Below are 20326 nucleotides of genomic sequence, written 5' to 3'. Positions count from 1 at the left end.
TCCTGACCTTAAATGATTCGCCCACCTCAGCCTCCCAAAGTGCTGGGATTACAGGTGTGAGCCACTGCACTCAGTCGTAAGTGGTTTTCTAAACAAATGAGACCACACCATACATACTGTCCCTATATTTCATACTTGGGCACGGGGAGGAGAATTCACTTTTTTCTTAGTAAAAATAAAAATGAGGATAAAAGTATGGTTGTTTACCAACTTATAGTAGTATCATGAATTTAGAATGGTCTTCTGGCCGTTCAGAAAACTACTTAACTGGTAGGAATGAAATTCTGGACACTGATATTGATATAGACACTCATATCAAATATAATACTATGAAATACTATGATATGGAAATAATATTATGAAATCACTAGAGATAAAATATTTTCTACCCAAGGAGAGTGGATTCATAAGAAAATTCTAAATTATAGCATATGTTGAACTCTGAAAAGCCTCTGGAATAAAGTCATTTTTCCCTAACCCCTGTTTCCTCTTTACACTGGCAGTGGATAAAGGGAAAGTAAGTTAATTCTACTGTACCAAAGCTAGTTCAATATAGAAAACAGGTTCTACAAGGATTAAGGAATATCTCTTGACCCACAGAAGATTCATGTGGATCCTGTGTTAAACTCGTTTCATCCATGTATGAAACTGATTCAACCATTAAGTTAGCCATTTATTATATAAATTGAACACTTCTTCCATATTGTGGCTTTTAGATAGATTGGCAGATCTGTCCCCAACCCCTTCCCTGTTGACCATGGACAATAGAGGGTTAGCTGTATCAACTTGATTGAAGGGTTTACCTTTAGCTGGGGTGGATTTTTCAGGGACCTCAAAGGTATTGGTGATGATTTATTTCTTGAGCTTGGTGGTGAGTATGCAGGACTGTTTTTTGTTTTGTTTTGTTTTGTTTTTTAGCAAGCCTTACACATTTTCTTTTGTATGCAATATTTAATAAAATAATTTTGGATAATTTGGTTTTTAGCATTAATTGAACAACTTTTTTTACATCCTCAATGTGCCACAAGACAAATTATTGATTCAGCAGTTTTTAGCTGAATCTTTTATTTCTGAATGATGGGAGAGAACGGCAGTATCCATTTCTGGAGAATAGTTAAGTACTTAGATTGAGGATGTCTTTCTTTCATGACATTAAGCAATGCAATATCATCTGCATCCAAGAGCCAACTTAACATGTTCAGTCTAATGAGGCTTGGCAGTCGTAACACACATTGACTCAAAGACTTGACTGTTGTGGCCTGAGCTTTGATACACTCTGTGAAATGCCTGGAGATGTTCAACTCCTGCAAGTTTGGCATGTTGTCCAGTGCTTGAAAGAAATTTCTGTATCCTTCCTCTGTAATCTTGTGATTGATTGAAAGATTTAAGTTCTCAAGTTTCTGGAAACCTCCATTGATTGCTACTTTGGCTACAAAAACAAAACATTTATGAAAATAGAATCATAAGGACTTCCATTTCAATAATGGTGGACTAGGTTATTTTAACTAGCCTCCTCTCCCACCACCACTACTAGTAGGAAGTGCTCAATATAATTTTGTTTTTTGAAATGTGGTCTTGCTGGGTTAACACAGGTGGGTCTCTTTTCTTTTCCTTTTTTTTTTTTTTTGAGATGGAGTCTTGCTCTGTCACCCAGGCTGGAGTGCAGTGGTGCGATCTCGGCTCACTGCAACCTCTGCCTCCCAGGTTCACGCCATTCTCCTGCCTCAGCCTCCAGAGTAGCTGGGACTACAGGCGCCCACCACCACGCCCAGCTAATTTTTTGTATTTTTAGTAGAGGTGGGGTTTCACCATGTTAGCCAGGATGGTCTCGATCGCCTGACCTTGTGATCCACCTGCTTCAGCCTCCCAAAGTGCTGGGATTACAGGTGTAAGCCACTGCGCCTGGCCATCACAGGCTGGTCTCAAACTCCTGGACTCAAGTGATCCTCCTGCCTCAGCTTCCCAAGTAGCTGGGATTACAAGCACACGTCACTGTGCCCAGCTTAATATAATATTTTTAAAATATCTCCTTAAAAAACCCAAAGAGCTGATGGGTTAATAAAGAAGCACCTGGCAAAATATAAGGGAGAAGCAAAACCAAAGAAGTACAGCCGAGTCTTAAAGCACTGACGCCATTGTGCTGAGAGTTTCGCCATCCTGGACAAATATGAGCTTCTCTTTTGGTCTCACAGGAGGTCACATGCCAAGGCACATCGTGCCTACAAACCAGACTAAGTTGGCCAGTCACGCTGGTTCACGCCTGTAATCCCAGCACTTTGGGAGGCCAAGGTGGGTGGATCACTTGAAGTCAGGAGTTTGAGACCAGCCTGGCCAACATGGTGAAACCCAGTCTCTACTAAAAATACAAGAATCAGCCGGATATGGTGGCACATGCCTGTAATCTCAGCTACTCGGGAGGCCGAGGCAGGAGAATCAGCTTGAACCTGGGAGGTAGAGGTTGCAGTGAGCCGAGATCCCACTACTGCACTCCAGCCTGGGTGACAGCGCAAGACTCCGTCTAAAAAAACAAAACAGAAAACAAAACAAAACACACGAAAAAACAAAAAAGAAAAATCCAGACTAAATTACAAGGGACTTCAGAGATTGTGGCAACTATGTCTTCCCCTTTTATAGAGAAGGGGGTGTGACATTCCTAAAGCCATGTCATCTGACTGTCTACTGCTATGCCCTATTTCTGTGGCCCAGAAGGGACCCTCCTGTTTGAGACTAAAGCCTCTGAAGGAAACGGAAGCTGGGCACACCCTGTGTTCTCAATGAACACAGGTTGACTAGACTTTGGAATGCGTCAACCGAGCAGAGTTTTTGTTGTTTCGTTTTGGGGTTTAAAAAAAATAAAATTCTTTTTTGAGACAGGGTGTCACTTGGTTGCCTAGGCTGGAGTTGCAATGGTTCAGTTATAACTCACTGCAGCCTAGAATTTCTGGGCTCAGGCAATCCTCCCGCCTCAGCCTCCTGAGTCCTAGCTACTCAGGACTAGCCACCATGCTTGGCTAATTTTTTCAATTTTTTCTGGAGATAAGGTCTTGCTATATTGCCCAATCTTGTCTCAAACTCCTGGCCTCAAGCAGTCCTTCTGTCTTGGCCTCCCAACATGTTGGGATTACAGGCATGAGCCACTATGCCCAGCTTTGTTTTTAATTGCTAAACCTCTTTTTTTTTTCTAACTTGGGCAAAGGTTAAGTTTGGTTTCAATCTAGAATCTATGACTGTAGCTTCACTGAGGTTAAAGAACAGAGGTACTGAGAAAATGTCTTCAGCTATGTCCTGCATAGGTATCTTCAGTAACATTCAAGAGATATTTCTCATTCCCCACATGAAGGACACTTCTGAAAGGACTTGAAGAAAGACTCAGGTCTTCCACATGCATTCCCTTCTTTCCCCTGTTTCAGCATAACGTCCACTTCCTGTTGTGTGGTTAGCCAGTTCCGTGATGTGTCTGAATGCTGTCTCCCACAGGTAAAGTCTAAGCATTACTGACTACTGGCAAACAATGGCCTCTCAGCTGTCCGTCAGAAGAAGCTACAGAAAAGTAAGCTTGCTTTGTTCAGTCAACAAATATTTATTGAGTTCCCACTATGGGCCAGGCATACTCTGCTGGGTGCTGGGAAGAGAAAACACCTGCTCTCAGGAGGGAGAGGGACAGGGGTTACTGGCTCAAATCTGTAAGTGAGATTCAAGTTCTAAGGAAGGCTTTGACCTAATGTAGTGAGAAGAATAAAACACAAATAATTTATAGTAAATGAGGATGAGAGAGACCGTAAAATTTAATGTTATTAAATTCTTCCTCATAAGGAGGAAGAAACAAGGCCTTTAAGAAAAAGGCTGTAAGTTGTCATTGTTTTTTGTTTTTGTTTTTTTTAAATAACATAAAATAACAGTGCTGAGCAGTAAGAAAATGAGACCCTGCCCTTGTAACACACCCGACACAGCCTCTCCAGTCGGGCTTGTACTTTCCTCTCCAGTCTTTTTCTCACAACTCACTCCTGCCTCTTGCTCCAGATATTCCTTTTTTTCCCCCAAGTTCTTCAAATATATCTGGTTCTCTTTAACTCCAGGCTATGACCTAAGTGATTACCTCTGTTTGAAATGATGTCTCAATCCCTCCTCTACCAACTATGCCTGGGTCATTCTTCCTTCAGGTCTCGACAGAATCTCAATTCCTCAGGCCAGGCACCGTGGCTCACGCCTGTAATCCCAGCACTTTGGGAGGCCGAAGTGGGCAGATTACTTGAGGTCAGGAGTTTGAGACCAGCCTAGATAACATGACGAAACCCCGTCTCTACTAAAAATACAAAAATTAGCTGGGTGTGGTGGTGCATGCCTATAGTCCCAGCTACTCAGGAGGCTGAGGCAGGAGAATCGCTTGAACCCAGGAGGCTGAGGTTGCAGTGAGCCAAGATCCCGCCACTGCGCTCCAGCATGGGTGACAGAGCAAGACTCTGCCTCAAAAAAACAAAAGAAAAGGAAAAGAAAAAGAAATCTCAGTTCCTAAAAAAGGGCTCCCCTGGTTCCAAATTAGGTTGAGTCATTTTGCTATATGCAAGAAGAGCAGAGAAAGAATGGAGGAGAAGAACCGGGCAGAAGCTATATGCATATTGGCCAAGAACTTCTCAAAACTGATAAAAGGCATCAAGCACAGAGCCAATCAGTTCTAGAAACCACAAGCAGAGTAAATACAAAGAAAACCCAGCAGGACACATTAGCGTGCACCTGCTGCTGTTGTCTGCTCAGGTGGCCATAACAAAATGCCCTAAAATGTCCTATCTCCAGATACAATCACACTGAGGGTTAGGGCTTCAACACGTGGATTCTGGGGGGTACACAAGTTCAGAGCAACTGCCACAACAGAAAACAAAGAAAATAATCTTAAAATAATCCCACCAAAGGAGGGGGGAAAAGATACCTCACCTTCAAGAGCACAACAAAAAGACAACAGCCGCCTAAACAAAAGATATTATGGAAGCTAGAAATGTGAGAGAAAATACGTGCCAAAAATAGAAGTCTATACTCACTGAAAAAAATATATTTCAAAAGCAAAGTAAAAGACCTTTTTAGGCTGGGCACGGTGGCTCATGCCTGTAATCCCAGCACTTTGGGAGGTCAAGGAGGGCGGATCACTTGAGGTCAGGAGTTCGAGACTAGCCTGGCCAACATGGTACTAAAAATGCAAACATTAGCCAGGTGTGGTGGCATGCACCTGTAATCCCAGATACTTGGGCGGCTGAGGCAGGAGAATTGCTTGAACCCAGGAGGCAGAGGTTGCAGTGACCCGAGATCGTGCCATTGCACTCCAGCCTGGGCAACGAGCGAAATGCCATCTCAATAAAAGGAAAAAGAAAAAAAGAAAATCAGTGAGCAGTACATATATGATTTTGTACTCTCCTGTGTGTGTATTCATCTTCAGTTTTAAAAAGGAGTACTTAGGAGGATATGTGACCAGGTGTCTGAAACACCAGGTGACAAGAACACAGATTTGAGGGCTTGTATATCCACAAATGGGAGACCTTTTTGTACTTCCAAATCTGACCAGAATGCACCTAAATCCAAGAAGGACACTAGAAGGAACAGTATGATAGTGAAAATGAGGAAGTGGGTTGAAAATTTCTAGAGGGACAAATGTTTATATAGACATGTTGCAGCAGAAAGCTTGGCTATACCACTGGCTTCCATGCAAGCTGAAACACTAGCTCACCAATTTCCACCACGCTGTCGTCATTCAAAGTCTGGAAAAATGAGAGGACTCGGAGACAATGAAGCTGCTGACACTGCTGGATGATCAGTTTGGCCACTTGATAAATTGCATCCCCAGTAGGAAGGATCAATTCTTCCAGGTTACTAAGAGAACCTAAAATGTAGGCTGTCAGAAAAGACCAAAAAGCTATTCTCTTTGTACTTTTTGTTCCTGTGCAACAGTAATCTGAAAATCATGCATGGTCTAAACATCATGCACAGTCCAGGAAACTCCATGTAGCAAAGAGGCCATTCCTCTTGCTCTCCGAGGGCAAGAGAAGGGCCAGCACATGCTTTCATCTTCCTCGCTCCTCTAGACAATTCCTCCACCACCCGCTACCAACCAATCTCTCCTGCACTGAAGTCCAGGCTGCCAATTAAATCTCCATTTCCTCGTTTAGAATGAAGCTTTCCTGACCTGCAGTTCCCTTTCCTAGCTTTGCAATGCCTTCAGCCACCTCCTTTCCCATTCCACCTCCCGCTGAGGTTAAAGAACAGAGGTACTGAGAAAATGTCTTCAGCTATGTCCTGAATAGGTATCTTCAGTAACATTCAAGAGATATTTCTCATTCCCCCACATGAAGGACACTTCTGAAGGGACTTGAAGAAAGACTCAGGTCTTCCACATGCATTCCCTTCTTTCCCCTGTTTCAGCATAACGTCCACTTCCTGTTGTGTGGTTAGCCAGTTCCGTGATGTGTCTGAATGCTGTCTCCCACAGGTAAAGTCTAAGCATTACTGACTACTGGCAAACAATGGCCTCTCAGCTGTCCGTCAGAAGAAGCTACAGAAAAGTAAGCTTGCTTTGTTCAGTCAACAAATATTTATTGAGTTCCCACTATGGGCCAGGCATACTCTGTGATTCTGCACCGGCCTCCCAGCCCTAAAGCCTCACAGTCCACCACTTTTAGAACCTTCCTTTTCACTTTGACTCCTTCCTAGCATGGCGCACTATAGATCATTTGATCATTAGAAAGTTAACTTCTGAGGCCTCACGCATGGAAATATATTGAATACTTTCTAGCATAAAACAATGTCCCAGGCTTATTGTCTTTCCCTGTCTCAGTTCTTGAATCAGCCAATTTTGCAAGGACCCTGGTTCCTTTAAGGAAGGACAGGATTTAGAAATCAGTATCTAGGCACTTGGTGTGTTCATTATTACTGCAGTGCCTTCTAGTCTCTCCATTGACTGAACTGAGAAATATGTATGTGTGTATCTATAGACATGTGGAGATGAGTGTATATATACAGAGATATCTATTTATGTATGTTCATAGGTTAAAAAACCATGAGGCCAGACCAATATTTCCAATTCTAATCCAATACCTCAAAGTTCGTTCTAGCCTCACCTTTCAGTATTAGTAAATTCCTTTTCCAACTGTGAGGAAACGTGGCTCTCGTTATACTCCTGTTTTGTTTCTTTGTTTGTATGTTTGTTTTTGAGATGGAGTCTTGCTCTGTCACCCAGGCTGGAGTACACTGGCCTGATCTTGGCTCACTGCAATCTCTGCCTCCCAGGTTTGAGAGATTCTCCTGCCTCAGCCTCCCAAGTAGCTGGGACTACAGGCATGTGCCACCACGCCCAGCAAATTTTTGTATTTTTTAGTAGAGACGGGGTTTCACCATGTTGGCCAGGCTGGTCTTGAACTCCTGACCTCAGGTGATCCACCCACCTCGGCCTCCCAAAGTGCTGGGATTACAGGCGTGAGCCACTGCACCTGGCTATACTCACAGTATTATTTGCTTAATCAACCTGTGATGTATGCCAGCCATCCCCTTGGCCCTGATCCTACCTCTGCCACCTCAGCCCCCACCCACCTAGGTGCCTCCAAAGGAAGGGAAGAGAAGAGGAGGATCCTGGCAATCTTTATGCATGCTTATGTTTGAGAAGCACTTTGAATAGCACAGCTCTACAGTTCCTGTCTCCACTGCCTCCCTTTATTTTTTTTTTTCCTGTTAGAATGTTTTCGATGAGCATACATTACTTTCATAATCATTTTTTTTTTTTTTTTTTTTTGAGACGGAGTCTTGCTCTGCCGCCCAGGCTGGAGTGCAGTGGCCAGCTCTCAGCTCACTGCAAGCTCCGCCTCCCGGGTTCACGCCATTCTTCTGTCTCAGCCTCCCCAGTAGCTGGGACTACAGGCGCCCGCCTCGTCGCCCGGCTAGTTTTTTGTATTTTTTAGTAGAGACGGGGTTTCACCATATTAGCCAGGATGGTCTCGATCTCCTGACCTCGTGATCCGCCCGTCTCGGCCTCCCAAAGTGCTGGGATTACAGGCTTGAGCCACCGCGCCCGGCCTTCATAATCATTTTTTTAAAAATCAAAAAGTATTTAAATTCTATAGCTATCATTTTATGAAATATAGGGTTTCACATATTGAGTTTTCTTAACCTTAAAAGATTTTTACCTATATTCTAGTAACCTTTGAAACTATGAGGTCTTATATTTGGAACAGATACCTGACAATGAAATTGCATAGTGCTATAATGACCAAATATGTACTCTTAGAAGTCATTCTGCTTTGAATGAGATCAAGTCTGGAGGTAAAACTATAGTGAAGGCATTTGGTGGGTAGAAGCTGAGCATCACTATCGCTTTGTTCCAGTAAGCAAGGGTAGCTAATACATATCTTGCTTCCTTGTGGCTAATTAAAAATAGGAGAAAAAGGATTCTGGGCAGAAAGAGAATAAGAGTACGTAAAAAGCACTATTTTGTAAACATACCAAATTTTTCCGATGTTTCCTCATCAGGAAAGTGCTGGCCTGCAAGATTTAATATCTTCAGAGAAATAAAATTTGGCAAAATGGCAACTATGAAAGGGAAAATAAAAATTTAGTTATGTCCGCTACATCTCTCACAGCAAAGCGTAACATTTTTAAAATGAAGAAATTAGAAATTAATGTAATAATTCAGACTGAATTCATATGACTAAGTAAATAAAACAAATTTTTGCTCAGAAAATAATTCTGATAACTAGAAATGTCATTAAAATTCTAGAAATTTCAAATTCAACTGAACTTAAAGGTAAAAAAGAAAATTCTAGAAACACATATACTTCATTATTTAAGAAACAATTTTTCTCTTTTTTTCTTTCTTTTTTTAAAGAGACAAGGTCTCTGTCACCAAGGCTGGAGTGCACTGGTACCATCACAGCTCACTGCAACCTCAACCTTCTGGGCTCAAGTAATCTTCCTGCCTTCTTCCCTAGTAGCTAGGATTACAGGTACCACTGTGCCCAACTGATTTTTTTAAAACTTTTTAAGAGATGGAGGACTTGTTATGTTGCCCAGACTGGTCTTAAACCCCTGACCTCAAGTGAGCCTCCTGCCTCAGCTTCCCAAAGTGCTGGGATTACAGGCATGAGTCACCATGCCCAGCCTCAAAATATGGCTCTTTTTAAAGAGTGGTTAATATGACTCTGTGTCCATAGAAACATCTTAAACCACAATTGTAATATTATAACTCTTACCGAATGGGACAGCTTCAAAAAATGAATCCGAAAACTTAATTTCTGTGAGTTTCTTACAGGAAGCAAGTGCAGTCATGAGAGACTCAAAATCCGAAAAGAAGTTACACTTCAGATGGAAAACATGAAGGTTTGGAGAATTTTGAATCAATTTTACTGTAAAAGATCAAGAATTTTCAGAAATTAGAAAATACTGCAAATTTCTATCAAAATTAGCCGAGTAGTTTATTATTTTGTTTCAATAATAGTGAATTAAAACCAGCTACCACGATGTCATGATCTAAGAATCAGGTCACTGGACTTGGGTTCAGGTTCTGCAACTAACAACTGATGTGAATTTTGACACATTATTGACCCTCTCTGGATAACAGTTTTCTCTTCTAAAAAATACAGGCATTGACTCAGTAGCATCACCTTCAGCTTTAACATCTAATAACTCTAAGTTTGTACATGACATTTGCACAATAAGAATACTGTACAAAGAGGCCAGGTGCGGTGGCTCACGCCTGTAATCCCAGCACTTTGGGAGGCCGAGGCGGGTGGATCGCCTGAGCTCAGGAGTTCGAGACCAGCCTAACCAACATGGTGAAACCCTGTCTCTACTAAAAATACAAACATTTGCTGGGCGTGGGTGGCAGGCGCCTGTAATCCCAACTACTCGGGAGGCTGAGGTAGGAGAATCACTTGAACCCAGGAGGCAGAGGTTGCAGTGAGCCGAGATTGTGCCACCAAACTCCAGCCTGGGCCAACAGAGCAAGACTGCGTCTCAAAAANTGCTGACAAATATAACTACCACCTCCAGCTTCGATGTATATACGTATACACACACACACACACACACACACACACACACACACACACAAGTTTCGCTGTTTTTCCCCAGGCTGGAGTACTATGGCGCAGCCTCGGCTCATACTGCAATCTCTGCCTCCCGGGTTCAGGCAATTCTCCTACCTCCGCCTCTCAAGTAGCTGGGATTACAGGCATATGCCACCATGCCAGCTAATTTTTGTATTTTTAGTAGAGACGGGGTTTCACCATGTTGGTCAGGTTGGTCTTGAACTCCTGACCTCAAGTGATCTGCCCTTCTTGGTCTCCTAAGGTGGTGGGATTAGGCGTGAGCCAGCATACCCGGCCTATATTAGGGATTAAGAACTCAGATTTTAGAGTCAAAATTCCTCTGAGTCACAGATCTACATTTCCTTAGCTGGATATTACAAATTACTTAATCTCTTTATGTCTCAGTTTTCCCAGCTACAAAAGAGCATTAGTAATAGTACTTTACTTCATAGAGTGAGTATGAAGACTGAGTTAATATTTGTGAAGTGCTTAGGACACTTCCTAGTGTGTAGTAAAGGCTCAATAATTACAAATAGCGCTCTGCTTTCTTAATGAGAAAGAGTGCTATTCCTCACAATTTGCCATGGATACAGGCTACACCCTTAGAACCACAGGAACTTTAACTCTTAAGTAAATTATTGGCCAAGTAGCTTTTCCAACTGATGTAAAAAACAGGCATATTAAAGTGCCATCCTTACCTAGTTTGGAAGGATCACAGTCAGCTGAAATTTGAATCAATAATTTCTCCATATGGTGGAAGTTTGGAAATTCTTCAGGAATGACTGAAAAAACATTTATGTTGCCCTTCAGATCCACAGACAGTTCTTTCAGGCACAGGAACTTATCCAGATTAGGAAAGATTTGGTCTGGAAAGCAGCACACAGTTTCCCATTATTAATCTAAAGAGTTCTGAATGGACATTTTAAAACTGTCATTTTGATTCATCCAGCTATTTTCACATGCAAACCTTCCACATACCATAAAACATTTTTTTTTTTACAGAGTACATATATGGAGATATTGCTGTTTGCAGCATTTACTGATTACGTACTGTATGGGAAGCCCTGTGCTACTCTTTAGGCTCACAGAAAGAAATACAGCATTTCAGCCGGGCGCGGTGGCTCACACCTGTAATCCCAGCACTTTTGGAGGCCAAGGTGGGCGGGTCATGAGGTCAGGAGTTCGAGACCAGTCTGGCCAACATAGTGAAATCCTGTCTCTACTAAAAATACAAAAAAAAATTAGCTGGGTGTAGTGGTGTGCATCTGTAATCCCAGCTACTCAGGAGGCTGAGGCAGGAGAATCCCGTAAACCTGGGAGACGGAGGTTGCAATATCTAGACAATAGGCAAATTCATACAGACAGAAAATAGAAGAGAAGTTATCAGGGGCTGGTGGGAGGGAAGATTTTTTTATTTTTATTATTATTATTTTTTGAGATGGAGCCTCACTAGGTAGCCCAAGCTGGAGTGCAGTGGCATGATCTGGGCTCACTGCAACCTCCGCCTCCCAGGCTTAAGTGACTCTCATGCCTCAGCCTCCCGAGTACCTGGAACTACAGGTACATGCCACCACGCCAAGCTAATTTTTTGTATTTTAGTAGAGACGTGGTATCTAACTCCTGAGCTCAGGCGATCCACCCTCCTCAACCTCCCAAAGTGCTGGGATTACAGGCGTGAGCCACCGCACCCAGCCCGGAGATTTATTGTTTAATGGGTAGAGTCTGGGATGATGAAAAGGTTCTGGAGATGGATAGTGGTGATGGTTGTACAACGTAGTGAATGCACTTAATGCCACCGAGTTGTACACTTAAAATGATTAAAATGTAAGTTTTGTTACATGTATTTTACCATAAGAAAAAAGTACTTGAAAAAAGATGAAAAATTTTCTAAATTTGGTAAATGTCAACCCACACATCCCAAGAAAGTTCAGTGTACCTCAAGCAAGATATATAAAAAGCAAAGCACACCTAGGCATGTAACAGTGAAACTGCTTAAGACCACAGCAATACTAGCAACAATTAGAAAATGAAAAAATATTTTTAATGACATTTACAATACATTCAAAAGATATGAGTATTTAGGAATAAATTTAACGAAAGATGGGTAAAGTCTACACTGAAAACTATCAAATAGTGCTTAGAAGAGTTAAGACACAAATAGGTGAAGATGTTATTTCCCATTAATTTATTTATTTCCCAGGGACTACAGGTCTTTCTTCCTTTAGGCAGCTAGGGTGAAGGTAATTTCTAAGCATCATCTTACATATAGCTAATTCTTTTAGTAATACCAAATAATTCATGTCTTTATTAAGAGCCTTCAATTATTTATTTATTTATTTATTTATTTATTTATTTATTTATTTTTGAGACAGAGTCTTGCTCTGTCGCCCAGGCTGGAGTGCAGTGACACAATCTCGGCTCACTGCAAGCTTCGCCTCCCGGGTTCCCGCCATTCTCCTGCCTCAGCCTCCCAAGTAGCTGGGACTACAGGTGCCCACCACCTCACCCGGCTAGTTTTTTTGTATTTTTAGTAGAGACGGGGTTTCACTGTGTTATCCAGGGTGGTCTCGATCTCCTAACTTGTGATCCATCCGCCTTGGCCTCCCAAAGTGCTGGGATTACAGGCATGAGCCACGGCGCCTGGCCCCTTCAATAATTTAATGTAAATATTTTATTCATTTTATTTAAGTTATTTGAAAACCATTCTATTGTTCAGGGACTTTTCACTAATTCATGCTACTGTCAAAAAAACATTAGTGAAGGTTTATTTTATATCTATTCTGTCAATGAGCATTCATGCTTTCATGGCCTCAAGTTTTCAACCACTTAAAGTAAGAAAAAGAAATTACACATCAGAATAGTCATCCAAAATACACACAGGTATACCTTGTGACTGGATTGTCCCTGAGAGTTCAAGAGATTCCAGGGAAGGCAGGGTGAGAAGCAGTTCCTCTTCGGCTGCACTGAGTTCCAATTTGCTTATGGAGCACTTGGTGACAGAGGCCTTAGACAGCTCAAGAGCTGGGCGGATGCTTTCAATAAAGCCTCCGCTGTGGTTTAAATGGAGTTCGATGCGCTGTGAAGCTGAGAAAACTGTCATTAGAATCTCGAGCATCTCCTGGTCTACAGCATCAATACCATTCACATGGACTTCCAGACAGGGAATCTTGTACTGCTTTGGAGAAAGTTTCCAATAGCCAGTACTAAGGTCTGGTGGTGCCCTGCGCTGGATAGCCATATAGCTCTTTACGTTATCCTCTTTTTCAGCTAAATTTTGCTCCCATTCATTCATAGGTTCAAAGGCAGAAGCATAGTCCTGATCTATAGTTGGTGCCTGTGATTTGTCCAAACATGCTTCCAGGACTGAAAAATCGAATCTGGGTGATGTCTTATTGCCTTTTATCGAGACGTGGATGCTCCTCAGCAATGACAAGCTTTCTGGGTGGTCGAAAAAGTACTGTAAGTTAAGTACTTTCAAAGTCAGTGTTCTCCCTTGAAGGAATTGCAAAACAAGTGGAGAACACGCAGCAACAGTGTTGCTTTGATAAGCAATATTCAGGGCAAGAACCAGTAAATGTTCTGAAACCATTGAAAAGTAAGCTTGTGGACAAATTTGCCACAATCCCCTAATTAACTGCATCTTCAGTGAAATTTCTGGCTGGTGCTTTAAGTAGTCATCATTTTCAGATATATTCTCCAATGACTCTTTGTTATCCACTAAATGGAGCAAATGAGACACAATTTTGGGCCCTGCTTTTGTTGAAGGGAGGCTGGAGACATAGTTCAAAAAATTGTTGTAGGCGCTTACAGTCATCATGGGTGAGTTGATTTGTTTCAAATAATACAGTCCCAAATCTTGATGTTCCTGCCTATCTGAATCCAGGAGTTCTATCAGCCTCATCCCCGCAAGAAATTCTTGGAAGGCAGGACTTAAAAACTGGTAGGATGGTCTTAGTCTCTGGGCTGTAAATTTGCTCATCAAGCACATGGTTAGATCTTCATCTTCATCAACCCCTGCTTCTGTGAGATCATCATCATTAAACTCAAAGCAACATGAAAAAAACCCTTTCAAGGCCAGCTCACCACAGGAGGATACAGTTGCTTTGAGAAGTTCAGCTGTCACTTTGTTCCTTAAGAAAAGGCGTTCCATATAGGATTTGAAAACAGCCACATCATAAAAGGATGGGTCAAAAGGATACTGAAACCAATGAGCACAGACCGCTGCCACAAAGAGAGGAGTTTTCTGAATCTTCTGCAAACTTTCATTCTTTCTAAAGTAAATCATAAACTTTTGCAGACGAGTCATATTATGTGAAAAGAGTTTCCGTAATATAAAGATAGTATTATAAAAGGGAAATGCTTTGATCTCTAGGATCGTCTCTAGGTATCGGCGGATGTCCCTGGCCCTGTCTGTACGGACAGCAATCAATAGGCAGGTCCGTGACAAGTGGTTTTTTTGAATCAGTTTTCCTATGACTTGAGGGACTGAACATATTTCTTTGTAGTCATCTAAAAGGAATAAGACCTGATTCTTTAACTGCTGGAGGATGTTTCTCATGCACATTTCAGTAACAGACACTTCTTTCTCTAGGAGTTGGTCACAGATGATATTGACCAGCCCCTGATCTGGTCTGGTGGAACTAAGGGAGAGGTAGAAAACCAGCTGGAACCTGTTTAACAGGGGACAGCATCCAGACGCCCACAGAAAAGCTATTTTCTTCAGGAGAACCGTCTTTCCACTTCCAGCTTCACCCTCCACACACATGACAGAGTTCAAGCTGGCAAAAACCTCAGGCAGCACCAGGGGCTCCTGCACAGGTTTGCTGATGTGTTTTGAAGCAATGGACAGATCACAGCCCAGCAAGTGGTCCGTGGTCAGATCGGAAGAGATATCAAGCAAAGACATGTGGCGGAAACTGGCGCTGGTATAAGCTGCTCTCAGCTGCTCATTCAGATTCTTCGCCTCTTGAAACCACTGGGCTTCACCCTGTGCCACTTCTGTAGAGAAAAGAAAGGGGAAACAACGGGGATACATAGTCACATCTCCCTCAGTCTCAACACCATGCTCTTTTCACTCCATGATTCTGCCTCTCTACTACAAATGTGTTAGGACTTTCCACAGCCATCCATGATTCCCACATTGCGATCATCTCATAGGTTTTGGCACAAAATCAGAATGTGGGAAGCCCGTGTCCAAAGTGCCCCACTTGAAACAGGGACCTAGACATAATGTGTGCTTATCATAAGCACCATGGAATCCTATAGTTTCCCATTTAAAACATCTCAGGAAAGAGGCCAGGCAAAGTGACTCATGCCTGTAATCCCAGCACTTTGGGAGGCCGATGCAGGCGAATTGCTTGAGCCTAGGAGTTCAAGACCAGCCTGGCCAACATGGCAAAACCCTGTCTCTACAAAAAATACAAAAATTAGCCAGGTGTGGTGGCACATGCTTGTGGTCCCAGCTACTGGGGAGGCTGAGATGGGAGGATCACTTGAGCCTGGGAGGTTGAGGCTGCAGTGAGCTGTGATCTTGCCATTGCATTCCAGCCTGGGTGACAAAGTAAGACCCTGTCTCAAATAAAATAAAATAAAATAAAATAAATAAAAATAAAAATCTCAGGAAAGAAGCTTGCTGATTGGTGCTTCTAAGGACTGGTTTGCTCGTACCTGAGACACGTTGCCTACTATCAGTTTGGTCCTGCCTGTACTCTGGAGAAGCCACAAGAACCTTGACTTTTGCTCATACATGACACTGTTGCAATGCTGTTCCTCTTTGGAAGCTCTTTGGACAATTATAAATACTCCTTTTTGCAACTGCCCTGTATACAAATATATTTACACATACATATAATCCTACATGCTACTTCAAAGTTCTTACCTGGCACTATAGGATCAACTGCTATTGAATCTTCAAGATGGCTTTCACTTGTGGTTTCCTTTGGAAAACAAAATCCTTTCTTAAATCAAAATTTATATAGGAGGGTGGTGCATCATGTTATAATCATTGGGGACTAAACATCTTCTAAACACAGCCCACCCTCAAATATTTATGCTGATTGAAGGGAAGGGTGTTCCAAATATAAAGCAATTAATAATCTGCAAACATCTGCAAGAGTGTGTGTTCCTCAGTGGTTCATATATGATACAATCCATAGATGAATACTATTCAAGTAATGAGAATCATAGTGTCTAGAGCAAGAAGGATCCTCAAAAGTCATTAGGTGCAGCCTCTGTCCTTGGTTAACTACATTTTCAATATTACACATCTAGGATTTAGAAAGGTTATGTTTCTTCCTTTAAAAATAAGCTATTTCTGGCTGGGCGCGGTGGCTCAAGCCTGTAATCCCGCACTTTGGAGGCGAGATGGGCGGATCAGAGGTCAGGAGATGAGACCATCCTGTCTAACACAGTGAAACTCCGTCTCTACCTAAAAAATACAAAAAACTAGCGGGCGAGGTGGCAGGCGCCTGTAGTCCCAGCTACTCGGGAGGCCGAGGCAGGGGGAATGCACGTAGACCCGGAGAGGTGGAGCTGCTGTGAGCTGTAGAATCTGGCCACTGCCTCCAGCCTGGGCGGACACAGTGAGACTCCGTCTCAAAAAAAAAAAAAAAAGCTATTTCTATATCCCCTAAACTTTTCTTTAGTGCCATTTTTCAATTACATAAAAAAAGAATCAGTGAATAGCAAGTTAGTTTGTTGTGGGGGTGGGAATGACAAACTAACATACCTAACACACAGCCTCAAATAAGGTGGTAGTGTGTGGCATTACATTAGTAGGGCTTATATTCCAGAGAAACTATGTAGGATTTTCAGCTTAAGTGGGTCAGCCGTATTACCTGGGGTTTATGATTTTCTTGGGCACTTGCTTTTGTTAAAGTAAATCTTCTGAACCCCTATAAGGCCATAGTGGCAAATCAGCTTATTGCCCTCCAAATAAGAATCCAGAGATGATTCATTTAGTCTGGATGCTACTCAAAAAGTCTAAGAGAGTCATAGGCCTTAAAGTAGAAGAGACTGACTATACATTTCACGAAGTAGATATTTGCCTGGACTGGTTGTATTGTGATTTCCCCAATTGTACCTAGAACATAATAGGTTTTAGTAGATTTTATAGAATTTATTAACTATTTATGATGAGACATCCTGTTCAAAACAGTTTTCAAAAAACATGATCATGTGCACTAAAACGACAAAGATGGGGGGATCATTACCGGTAATTCAAAACTCACAGGGCTTCTGAAGGTCTGGAATCACTTCCCACAGAGGACTTCATATTTTGGAGAAATGGACAACTATGTGTAAAGTAAAATTATAAAATAGTTTATGCATTTAAGTTATTTGCATTAGGTTTTTTTGTGTTTGTTTTGTCAGAGACAGGTCTCACCTATGTTTGCCCAGGCTGTTCTGGTTTCCAACTCTGGCCTTGAGCAATCCTCCTCCTTAAGGCATCCCAAAGTGTGGGATTACAGTGTGAGCCACCAGTCTGGCCTTGTATTAGGTTTTAAAAACACTATTAGAGTTTAGTGACAAAGATTAAGGTATTAAAACTATTTCCGGTGATTCTCTCGTCAGTGTTATCAGGTAAGGCATTTAGGTTGTGATTCTGGCAAGAAAATAAATGGTTTTAAATAATGGTAAAGATATTCAAGGGAATTGATGGAATGAGTGCATATTTAACACTTTCCATGCAACCAACAAAATGAACTTAAAGAATCAAAAATTAGAAAAAAAAAAACAACTATGAATTCTGGAACAAAAAAAACCACATTAGTGGAAAAACTGGTTGAAATCCAAATAAAATCTGGATTTTAGTAAATAGGTAATGTACAGTATATGAATGGTACATTGATGATTTTGACAAATATATCATGTAGTGTAAGATGTTAGCATTAGGGTAAATTGGGTATGGCAATATATAGGAACTCTTGTATTACTTTGACTTTTTCTGTAAATCTATTAATTTCAAATAAAAATTATTAAAAAAAAAAAAAAAAAAAAAAAAAACTAAAAAAAAAAACTCTGTGAGTAAGGTGGTTCATGCCTATAATCCCAGCACTTTGGGAGAAAAAGGCGGGCAGATCACTTGATGCCAGAAGTTTGAGACCAGCCTGGCCAACATGGCAAAACCCTGTCTCTATTAAAAAGAAAATTCAAAAATTAACCAGTTCAAGCGATTCTTGTGCCCCAACCTCCCGAGTAGCTAGGACTACAGGCTTGAACCCGGGAGGCGGAGGTTACAGTGAGCCGAGATTGTGCCACTGCACTCCAGTCTGGGTGATGGAGTTAGACTCTGTCTCAAAACAAAACAAAACAAAAAAACAAACAAGGCCGGGCACAGTGGCTCACGCCTGTAATCCCAGCACTATGGGAGGCTGAGGCGGGTGGATCACTTGAAGTCAGGAGTTTGAGACCAGCCTGACCAACACGGTGAAATCTCATCTCTACTAAAAATGCAAAAATTAGCCAGGCATGGTAGTGGATGCTTATAATCCCAGCAACTTGGGAAGCTGAGGCAGGAGAATTGCTTGAACCCAGGAGGCAGAAGTTGAAGTAAGCCAAGATTGCGCCATTGCACTCCAGTCTGGGCAACAGGAGCGAAACTCTGTCTCAAAAACAAACAAACAAACAGAAAAAAACCAACCAACCACAAACCACTCCATTGCCAGGTGCAATGGCTCATGCCTGTAATCCCAGCACTTGGGGAAGCCGAAGTAGGAGGATCGCTTGAGGCCAGAAGTTCAAGACCAGACCAACCTGTGCAACATAGAGAGATCTCCTCTAAAAATTAGCTAGCGGGGTGGCATGCATGTATAGTCCCAGCTACTTGGGGGGCTGAGGCAAGAAGATCGCTTGAGACCAGGAGGCTGAGGCTACAGTGAGCCGTGACTGCATCACTACACTCCAGCCTGGGTGACAGAGTAAGACCCTGTCTTAAACAAACAAAAAATTAAAAAAGAAACTCTCCATCAGTATCAAAACAAAAGAATGGCCACAAACATACTCTCTAAAAACTACTTGCCAATCTCGTGAAACTAGGATGCAAATACCCTCTAAACTCGGGTTTGATGTATGCTTGAAGAACAAGAGAGAAAGTTTAAAAAGATCTCTAGTTGCAATTATTAAAATGGACAGATGAGAACTATACATGTGAGTAAGTCAGTGGCCCATTCCATGCTGCAGAATCACAGGAGAGCAGGAGTAAAGCAAAGGGACACTTTTTTTTCTTTTTTTTTGAGACAAGATCTCACTCTGTTGCCCAGGCTTGAGGCTAGTGGCACGATCAATGTAGCCTGCAACTCCCAGGCTCAAGTGATCCTCCCACCTCAGCCTCCAAAGTAACTGGGACTACAGGCACGTGCCACCATGCCAGGCTAATTCTTTTTTTTGTAGAGACAGGGTCTAACTATGTTGCTTAGGGTGGCCTGGAACTCCTGGGCTCAAGGTATCCTCCCACCTCAGTTTCCCAAAGTGCTGGGATCACAGGCGTGAGCCACTGCATCTGGCCCAGATACTTCATTTGTATTGCCTTCAAGTGGCTTGGCGATGAATACAGAAATAGAAGCATAGCTTCAGGAAAACAACAAGTAGAACTTTTAATGTTTCTGTCTAAAGTCAGCCACGTAGAGGCAAATAAAAGCAGACCCATAGGGGAGGGGTGAAGTGGCTTACAAAAGAAAAAAAAAGTATTTTAATAGGCCCATCAAGGAAAATAACCATTAAGGAAGGTAAAATATGAACTTATTCATACAAACAAATGCCAAATAAAGTTAGTTGCCAGCAAAACTGCAGTACAAAAAATGTGAAAGGGACCGGGCACGGTGGCTCTCCCCTGTAATCCCAGCACTTTGGGAGGCTGAGGCAGGCAGATCATGAGGTCAGGAGTTCAAGACCAGCCTGGCCAACATGGTGAAACTCTATCTCTACTAAAAATACAACAATTAGGGTGGTGGGCACCTGTAATCTCAGCTACTCAGGAGGCTAAGGCAGGAAAATCACTTGAACCCGGGAGGCAGAGGTTGCAGTGAGCCAAGATTGCAGCACTGTACTCCAGCCTGGGAGACAGAACAAGACTCCATTTCAAAAAAAAAAAAAAAAAAAAGTGAAAGGAAGCACATCAGTTAAAAGGAAAATGATAGCAGATGGAAATTTGGTTCTACTCAAAGGAATGAATAGTACAGGAATGATAACTAACAGGGTAAATATGAAAGACATTTCCCATTGTAAAAATGTACTTAAATTGTTTAAAGCAAAGATATAACATTATATTG

General features: G+C 42.1%; 1 protein-coding gene across 1 annotated transcript in view; it reads right to left on the bottom strand.

Annotated features, from left to right (window-relative positions):
• Positions 1-652: 652 nt before the first annotated feature.
• The window catches only part of NAIP (NLR family apoptosis inhibitory protein), a 49831-nt gene continuing 30157 nt past the window's right edge, over positions 653-20326 (bottom strand). The window contains 10 exon segments of the mRNA XM_017890588.1: positions 653-1429; positions 5714-5878; positions 8476-8562; positions 9222-9374; positions 10757-10924; positions 12945-15056; positions 15937-15994; positions 17270-17289; positions 17291-17315; positions 17317-17350. Of these exon segments, the coding sequence (XP_017746077.1) occupies positions 1065-1429; positions 5714-5878; positions 8476-8562; positions 9222-9374; positions 10757-10924; positions 12945-15056; positions 15937-15994; positions 17270-17289; positions 17291-17315; positions 17317-17350 (3187 nt within the window). The 3' untranslated portion in view covers positions 653-1064.

The sequence above is a fragment of the Rhinopithecus bieti genome, unplaced genomic scaffold (assembly GCF_001698545.2).
Source record: "Rhinopithecus bieti isolate Rb0 unplaced genomic scaffold, ASM169854v2 scaffold_18354, whole genome shotgun sequence".
Classification (NCBI taxonomy): domain Eukaryota; kingdom Metazoa; phylum Chordata; class Mammalia; order Primates; family Cercopithecidae; genus Rhinopithecus; species Rhinopithecus bieti.
This window is presented reverse-complemented; position numbering and strand designations above follow the sequence as displayed.